At 28.3% G+C, this 10,178-nt stretch overlaps 1 protein-coding gene across 1 annotated transcript; it reads right to left on the reverse strand.

The window, feature by feature from the left end:
* Positions 1-3,050: 3,050 nt before the first annotated feature.
* LOC122521999 (kinesin-like protein KIF3A) lies at positions 3,051-8,721 on the reverse strand. Its single transcript, XM_043642760.1, has 7 exons — positions 8,686-8,721; positions 8,428-8,598; positions 8,276-8,374; positions 7,893-8,037; positions 7,152-7,306; positions 6,894-7,055; positions 3,051-3,080 (listed from the first exon to the last, which is right to left on the reverse strand). Exons 1-7 carry the CDS (start codon positions 8,719-8,721, stop codon positions 3,051-3,053), a joined length of 798 nt encoding a protein of 265 aa, XP_043498695.1.
* Positions 8,722-10,178: the final 1,457 nt, after the last annotated feature.

Genomic DNA, 10,178 nt, shown 5'->3' on the forward strand with positions numbered 1-10,178 from the left:
AAAAAACAATACAATAAAATATAAAATACGACTAAAGAGCTATTCTCGAAAAGTTCGAACTTGCTGTTGAACCTTTGAAAATAACTCAATAGTCTATGTAGTTGCCCTCTTCAGCCACATTTAAGTGGGGGCCTCTTCGGCATTAGCCTCTTCTTTCTTCATTCCCTGAAAACTGCATTGGACATTTTCTACGTGCGAGAAAGATAATTCGTATTATGTTACTATTCTAATTTTCAATTATTAAAAAATTAAATATACATTCTCTGTTCATTATAGTAAAACTCGTGAACTATCAATGAACTTATAGTTCATTGATATATACACGAGCACAATTAAACGAATGTCCAAGCAGACAATTATCGATGACCTAATAACACGTCGCACTTTTAATGTTAAAGAATAAAATAGAATTGAAATAAGTAAAGCAATAAATGTTTTCTTGCAATATTTTCATTTCATTCATTCGTTATATTTTTAATTGAGAAAATCGCGATTGTGCGAAGTGTTAATATTATAATTCTTAAAACTAAGTATCAAATTCATCAAAGTATTTGCGAATTTGTTCGACTTTATCTCGTTCGAGATAGAATCGAAATAGAACTGAATCTTTCAAATCGTTGCAAATTCCTTTGAATCTCATGATACATAATAAAAATTACAGAAGAGTTACAAAATAAATTTACAAAGGAAGCATAATGGAATGAATAAAAAAAAAATTTTTTGTAACAATTCTGTATAAACCAGGAGGCGAAATTTCCACTCCGGAGTGGAAGCAAGCCTAGTGTCCATCCTGGATCCTACCTACTTAAAATTAAAGTTTTCACATTCGCTCAGAGAAATATGCTATCTGCCTGCCAATTACCCATATTTAAAAAGAGCAAATACACATACGTACCCACCAACCCACTCCACGATTCTCTCACATACCACCAGGGTGCAAAAGCCTAAACTAGAGAGCATGCCCCGGGGCACCTCCGACACCCTAGTTCAAACGCGTATTTTCTAAACTTATGGGAGTACGTACCAATGCTGTAATCGTCTGCCAAGGCTAGTGATTATTGCATAAAAAACTACAGCAAAAATACAAGTATACACTAGTATATGCATACTAGTAATATACGAGTATATCAAAGTTTCCACAAATAAATGCGGTAACTCTACTATGCAAAACGATTGTTAAAAAAAAAAAAAAAGTTCGTATCGTACACGTGACTCTACAAGTTATTTTTATCCAATAACTTTAAAAAATAATAAGCGCGGTATTACGTGTCGCGAAACGATGTACAATGCACGCACCTAAACGCACACACAGGTGCAACGTACACCGTGCAATCACTAGCACAATGACAGCCGCCAATAGGGGGAAAAACTTAAAAATAAACCTATACTAATTGTTTCTCACCTATACGAGTAGCACCTGGGCACAGGCATAGATGAGAACGCAGAAAGTATAGGGGGGAGAAACGGGAGATTAGTATATTAGAAGCTGAAAATCCTGATCTAAAAAATATGATTAAAAACACATATATACATAAGACATAAATACATTTTTATAGAAATTTATCTAAGCGGCTAAAGACTCTACAATTTATTTGATAAATATTAACTTTTAATATCTTTTAATATCTTGTAATATATTTTAATATATTTAAAAACCTCGGACGACTCCTTTCATTAAATTGGCTGTTCTAATAAAAGAACTGGGCTTTGAGCCACCACTTAACTGCTAGAATCTATCCGTCCCGAATGAGTTTGTTTTCTTGCTCATTTATTTGTAATATCGAATTATCGATATATCAAAATTAATCGCGATTAGATAAACTAAGTACGAAGCAATGCATGTAAGACATTTATTACATGCTTTTCTGGACGAAAACGAGTAAATTAATGCTCGGTTTCGCCACTACTAACCACGAACAAAACACGTAATAAAAAAGAAAGTGCATTAATTAATTGCACTGTTAATTAAATGATTTTAATCGATGAGACAAGAAAACCTATCCTGAACTAATAAAACATACAATACAATACAATATAATATACAATTTTCATGAGTAACTCCTAGAAAGGAATTACTCATGTGCTCGTCACTAATTTATTGGAATAATTACAACCAGTAGCTCGTGCCGATTAGGACCTTTCATCCTCGACATGATTGAGTACCGGAGGGACTTTAAATTTTAACTCACGGCATAAGAAGTTCTACGATGGCTCCAAAACACTCCTACTTCGCAGCAAGTATTGTAGAATGCGAATATCGAAGATCCATCGAAGATCCATCGAAGATCCATCGAAGATCCACCGAAGATCCATCGAAGATCCACCGAAGATCCATCGAAGATCCACCGAAGATCCACCGAAGATCCATCGAAGATCCATCGAAGATCCATCGAAGATCCATCGAAGAATTCATTCCACATCTTTGATAAGGTAGAAAGTCCGTCGTCATATCTGTAAAATAAAATAGAACAAAACGATAAGTTATTTGCAATATCTTTTTCTCACATTAATTAACGTATATGGAAATGAAAAAAGAAAGTTAATTTCTTAACACAAATATACAACCAATATATTAAAACAATTAATAAACAATATACTAATGGAAAATGTAAATTATTGAAGTTTACCATTATGATAGAAGAAAGCTGAAGTGTTTGCTCGTTTAAGTACCAAAAACTATTACCTGGATTCATTTTAAAATCTCGTAAGTTCTTCTTTTATGTATGTATTTGATACATAAAACGATAAGAAAGCCTAATTGATGCTGTGCTTTTCCAAATCTTCACATACATGCAAATCTGCAAATCGTAAGATTGTATTAGTAAAGTATCAAGTAAACTGAACGATTCTATATATGTATATGTATGATATTTGTATAAGATGTCACTCTCTCTCTCTCTGTTTCCGCTTCTCATACTTTTTATATAACTCTTCTTTATGTTATAAAAGAACAGAGATAAACCTACCACGACAAATATCAAAATAGAAATAATATGAATGTGAAGAAGATAAAAATGTGAATATAATTATATAAGATTAGATATTTGTAGTTATGCTGTATTCTCCCAATATTTGGAAACCTAAAAACAGTAAAAAGTAATACTCAATTGATGTAATATAAACAAATCAAATATAAGTATGTTAACAAATAACGAAGAGAATAAAGACACAATATACAATAAAATATTTGTCACATTGCACAGAAAAACACAATCGTCAACGCAATCAAAAACAAAAGAAAAAAAACCTCGTTGCAGATATTTTTAAAACAATCGACATGAAGCACTGTAACCATCCTTAAAGAATGAAAATTAATTGAAACAAAACAATTGACATCTCTCATGCCAACTATGAAAGTATTAATTCCCATATTCTGTATCGATGTGGAAAAATTCTTGTTATTTTAATTCTTTAAGGATGGTTACAGTGCTTTACGTCGATTGTTTTAAAAATATCTACAACGAGGTTTTTTTTCTATACGATTGTGTATTTTAAAATGAATCCAGGTAATATTTTTTGGTATTTAAACGAGCAAACACTTCAGCTTACTTCTATCATAATGGTAAATTTCAATAATTCACATTTTCCATTTGTATATTATTTATACATTGTTTTAATATATTGATTGTATAATTGTTTAGAGAAATGTACTTTCTTGTTTCATTTACATACACGTTAATAAATTCCAGAAAAAGTAATTTATTTCTTACATGTTACTTTATTAGTTAGTATTCATTCAATATTTACAATTGTTTACCTGTAATTTATATATAATAATAATATCTTTATAGTATAGTTTTATTTAAACAATTGCATAAAAATTACATAGACATTAGCATCGATTAATTAACAATTATTTTAATGCACTAATGTACTTTTCTTATATTGCAGCTAAATTTTACCCTCGAAGTCATCACTGTGCATGAGCATTAAAATAATTACATAAAAATGATAAAAATGCTGGAATCAGAACGTTATAATCTTAAATTTTATTAAATGGGAGTATTATTCTCTTTATACACATGCGCAACGTTCGGAAAGTCATATAAACAATATTTAATAAAAGAACTTTCATTGATGACAACGTGTCAATCTGAAGGTGAATTTCGAAGAGGACGGTGCTCCGAACATATACTCAGTGCTTCTAAATTGCAGTATACATTTTTTTCGATTAATTAACAATTATTTTAATACTTTACTGTACTTTACTTATATTTCAGATTGTTTAAACACATATGTACTGGTTTAAACATTACATACTTATTAACATACTTTGAATAGAAAATAATTTTAATGGGATATTTTTCTGAACGAAAATTTTATTACCCGAAGTCACCACTCCACAGGAACGTTAAAAAAAATGTACATTAGTTTAAACAATTACATAAAAATTGAAAGAATGTTTAAATCAGAACGTTATGATGTGATTAAGTTTTTAGTCAATATTTTCTGTATTTTACTCGTTATTTTACAATATTTAATAAAAGAACTTTCATTGATGACAATGTGCCAGTCTGAAGATGAATTTTGAGGAGGACGGTGCTCCGAACATATACTCAGTGCTTCTAAATTGTAATATACATTTTTTTCGATTAATTAACAATTATTTTAATACTCTACTGTACTCTACTTATATTTAAGATTCCTTAAACACATATATATTGATTTAAGCATTACATATCTATTAACGTACTTTGAATATTAAATAATTTCGATATGTTTTTATTTTGTTTTTACATGACTGTTTTAAATTTGATTTCGTTACTAGTTCAAATTGTAAACATAGAATACTCCAATTACTTGCATTGTTTTTTAATCATTTCTCTTTCAAACTTCGACGTATAAGCATCGATGCGTGTTATTGACGAATAAAATAAAATTATTTTTTATTAAAAAATTTGGGTCTTCGGAAGCGGTTACCTCCACGTGGTTAGACCTAGACAATCGTATTTTACTTTCAATTTAATATTTATCATATTTTATAGATTATACATTCCATTGCAAGTGAAATTCAGTCAAAGACCGCTTACCATGAACATTTTAATTGTAATTATTAATAATTTCTTTTAGCTTCTTAATTAATATCAAATATTTAATCCTTTCCTTTGTTCCTCTTACCTAATTCACCTACAGAAACTAATTACTTTATAATGTTTTTTAATAACTTTTATATATTTACAGATATCACACGAAACAATAAAAAATGGTTGTAATTTAAATCCGACAGGATTTTATAAGTGTTAAATTGTATAAAGTTAAAATAAATTAAAAATAAATTTATTTTCCAATCTATTAGATATCGTTTATTAACTTTTATAGTCTTGTACTGACACAGTACACTTCTATAATATATAATCATTACTTCCGTTTATTCCGTATAAGTATGAAAAAATCTTGATGGAACTTTTCAAAAATCATGACAGAAATTTGCACCCCTATCCATCGTAGGTTCTAAACTTTTCAAAAATCATGACAGAAATTTGCACCCCTATCCATCGTAGGCTTTGAACTTTTCAACCCTCCTATACGTAAAAAAAAACTGTTCTTCTTATAAAAGGAGATATATAAATATGTTACCAGTAATAATAATAAATTAATATATATAAAAAAACTTTATGGGGGTGAATAAACTGAATTGGGTTTCACTATAAATAGAGTTTTTTATTTATTAAACAATAATTAAAGTTTCTTTACATTATTTACATTATTTGTAGTTCTCTTACCTATAAATAGAGAAACAACATTTAAGTCTATTCTTCCTTCTCTTTTTTTTAATACTAACAATTAATTAAATAACTAACAATTACAATCAATTAATCTTTTCTTCTCGATTTTTACACTTATTTTTATACAAGTGTCTCTCTTCTTAATTACGACTCAATTACTTTTTATTTTTATGCGATCTCTATTACCGACAAATATATATTTATTTATTTATATTATAATATAAATATATAAATAATAAAAAATATATAAAAATACAAATGTTATTCTGAAAAAATAACAAGAGACGTGATATTCGAAACGAATCGGAGATATATTTCATACTTCTTTCTCATTTAGGTTTCTCATTTAGTATTCTATAGAATGCCTAGAAAATGTGTGAAATATGAATATATTTCATACATTGGCGGCTAGTTTTAGGCATTATCTGCAATGCTTAGCCATTCTGTAGAATAATATTGTTAGGTATTCCATGTATGAATGTTTTTTCGTAGATTGCCTAGCTCAAGGAAACCAAAAGTTTCGTTTTTGAATGAGTAAATTCATTTTTAACTAAAATATTTATTGATTAAATTTATATATTATTATTATTATTATTATCATTAGAGAATCTTTAAAAATACAAGAGTGCTTATAGATAATACATAAATCTAGTAATAATAACATCATAATCTCTAATTACAAAAATCATTCTTCATCACATCTTGTCAATATATAAAAATACCATTTACAATAATAATTTCATATATACACATATGATTTTGCCAAAAGCAAAAAATAATTACTATTATTTATAAAATACTTAAAATACTGATAAAATTTTACACTATATAACGATGATGATTTAGAAACATTTTTTGTTCTTTTAATTGAATTAATGTCTTAACATGTTGTAGGACACATCTTCAGGATCAACGTTCGTATTTACAGGTAAATCTTCTGTATTTTGAAATTGCATTAATTTCTTTTCCAGTTCTTTTATTCTCTCACACCGAGAGCGACACAATTGTTTCATGAAATCTTATTCTTTTTTTAATTTTTCTATTTGCATGTGTTACTAAATAAAAGATAATTGAATGGATTAATTTTACTTATTGTTATAAAAAAATTATTATTAGAAAATATAATAGAACAAATATTCATCGCAATCATAAAAAGTTAATGCTTACCTCAACAATACCGCTACTAGTTCCACAAAATTGTATCTTAATGCTTGATATTGTTTGAACATATTGATTTCTTGTATTGGTATGTTGATTTTTACACATGTAACATTCTTTCATATTAATGTCGGTCATAGCGCGTCTAAGTTTTTTTATTTCGCCTTCGTTCTGCGAAAGAAAAATCAAAAAACAATATAAGTATTTCAAATCCACTACAGATTTATGAAAAAATATCATCCGTTGTTGATAAAAAGGATCACACACCTTATTTTTAAAGGCCAAGACATTTCTTCCAAGTCTTACATTTCTCCTGATATGGAAACTTTCTCCTTGTATTTGTTTCTTCAAATTTTCAAATTTATCATTATTGTTATCTTCGTTTATACTAGATTCGACGTTAAGTTTTAACTGATCTTTTGCTTGAATTATTCCACATTACTGCATTTTGTAAGTTTATCTCGTAAATTTTGTTTTTCTTTCTTTAAGGTATCTATTTCGGCTTTCAACTTGTTAGGATTATCATCACCAAAATATGAATACCTTTTCCATTTATTACATCGTTTCTTGTATTACTTGTTCTATTTCTTCGTTAAGTCTTGATTATTCTGTTTCAATATTTTATTTTCTTCCTCTATTTTTTGAATTGTTCCTTTCAATTCTTCATATTGATGATTTATATTTGAAATCATTTCTTTACTCGATAATAATTTTTTATTTTCTTCCAGCAAAGATTCATATCGTTCATCATCATCATTTTCTCTATCTTTTTCATCGTTAATTAAGACATAATAAAAACACGAATATAAATGATGACATAATGATAATGAATATAAAAATGATAAAGTTACTTACATTGATCCATTAAGTTGACAGTTTGAATAATACTTTTCTACTAGGCTTTACCGGTGACATTCTTTTATCGTGGGCAAGCCTTGGCACGGTTGAAAGTTGATACATTTTGTTTAAATGTAGGTCCTGCCCAAGTTCTTCTTCTTTTAGATCTACACCCAAACGACGTGTCTTCGATATTTGCATTATTCCCAGATACAATTTTGGTCTTTAAATTCAATTCGTTCTTCCAAAAGTTGATTAATACGATCTTTTCGTGCAATCTGTTTTCCATTTCTTCAGTTGTTTCTTTTTTAATTTTCTATTAAAACAAGAAGAAACAAAAAAAATATTCAATTTCTTCAGTTGTTTCTTTTTTAATTTTCTATTAAAACAAGAAGAAACAAAAAAAATATTCAACACACTATTATATCTAAGTTATACTTAATACTTTTTCCTACTTATTGCAATTTTTATTGTTCCTCTCTATATCAAGTATATTATATAATTATAGCAATCTGTATTATAAGACTTTTTTAATCTTTTCAATAGATACAAACCTCTAGCTTACAATTGAGTTTGGATATTTGTTTGGCACATATCATTGCCGTCTTAGCATTTCCACCAATTGAATTTTGTGCAATCTCGTTAATTGCTATCTCGAAAGTTAACATGTTTTTGTATATCTGAGATTCACTTAATGCTTTCATACCATAATCCAAATGCGGAAAGAGACATATTGATAAGTCGCACCTTCTTTAAAACGTTCTCCAGTAGCACCTGTTTGACCTGCTCTTTCCGAACCAGCAAAATCTGCTAAATTTAATTGAGAAACTTGTATCGCTCCATCTGATTCCGTATCAGTCTCCGGCTTTTCTATAGTCTGTAAAAAAAATATATTTTAAGATCATAGTAATAATTTTGATTAATAATAAGAGTATGTTATTTAATGTTCTTTTTATGTTCTTACATGCGAAATATTGTTGGCTTCTACTACTACGCTCATTCATATCAGTTTCTCCTATTCTCCTATTCTTTTTCCTTTTTCATTATCGATAAAACATGTTCAGGCCTGTTGGTTACGTCTTCTTTACATTTTAACTATTGGCCATTATCCTCGTGCAATTTTAAATCGTTTGAACTTGTATTTAAGAGATCATTAACTTTTTCATTATAATTCAAGATATGATACTCTATAAATAAACAAATATATACATTTAAATTTGTCTTCTCATCTTTACGCGTGTACCATTATATCTTAATTATGTTTACTATAAATTAACTTTATAAATATATAAACCACTTGATCACTTCCAATATTTATTAAAAACAATGTACTTTAAATAAAAAGTTAAGTATCGATCAAGTGGTTTGATAAGATAAATAATATATATTAGGTAAAAACAACATAAACCTTAATAAAAATTCTCTTCTCAATGTATTAGCAATTGCATCGAACATGTGTTCGACAGCTAACGATATATTCCAGGTTCATTTAAATCTCCCATCATAGTAAACGTCTTTCCAGAACTTGTTTGACCATACGCAATAACTGTTCCATTAAAACCATTTACTGCTGCATCGACGATAGGTTTTACAACGGTATCAAATACATCTTTATTTGAAGTCGATTCATCAAAAATATGATCTAAAAGCATAATATTAAAATTTATATGAATAATTGCAAGGTATAATGATTATCTGTTATGAAAATAATATACTATACTATACTATAATATACTTATAATAGATAAATAAATATACGCCATAAGTGTTAATACCAAAATTAAATTCGCCGTCTCCACGTTTTTTCATTTCTTGATCAGTAGACGCTATATAATTTCCTTTTACTATCCATTGTTTTGGGAGATTTTCTTCTTTCTCTCTTTTAATCAAGGGTCTAACCTTGATGGCAACTTTAATACTATCAGACATTTTATCAGTTTTGATTTAATATTTCTTTACACTTTTACACTTGTTATTTTAATAATCTATCTCTCAATGGTACTCTATTTAAAACAAATTGATAAATATCTTCCAAATCACTCGGTATTAACAGACGTTATCAACAACGGTTCTGAAATTAATTCAAATTCAAATACTTTTTGGTGGCGTCCTCATGTGGTGCGAACGAGCACGTGCTTTGACTAACAAAACTTTCATAAATTTACGCGCAGGATTGTACCGATAAAATTACATTCCCGAACTTAAAGCCAACGTAATATTTAAACTTTTCTTATTTATTACACCGTATATTATTATTTTCTAAATTATATTACAGCAATCACAAAATATTTGAATATAAAATTTCAAAAATTTGAATCACACCACCACCACTATTTTTGTTTAATATACATCTGCGCGTTACCACTCAATGCAGGGGTTTACCACTCAATGTTAGAGGATAAGGAGTTTATTTGACTAACGAACACTAAATGTCGTTTCTTCTCGTTACAGGTAAGA

The sequence above is a fragment of the Polistes fuscatus genome, unplaced genomic scaffold (genome assembly GCF_010416935.1).
Source record: "Polistes fuscatus isolate 324 unplaced genomic scaffold, CU_Pfus_HIC Scaffold5, whole genome shotgun sequence".
NCBI classification, from domain to species: Eukaryota; Metazoa; Arthropoda; class Insecta; order Hymenoptera; family Vespidae; genus Polistes; species Polistes fuscatus.

Coding starts and splice junctions, on each gene's coding strand:
- LOC122521999 (XM_043642760.1), bottom strand. CDS start 8,721: ATGAGCGTAGTAGTAGAAGCCAACAATATTTCGCAT. Junction 8,375..8,427: donor CTTTCCGCATTTGGATTATG/GTATGAAAGCAT, acceptor TTAACTTTCGAG/ATAGCAATTAACGAGATTGC. Junction 8,038..8,275: donor AACTCAATTGTAAGCTAGAG/GTTTGTATCTAT, acceptor TTGTTTTAATAG/AAAATTAAAAAAGAAACAAC.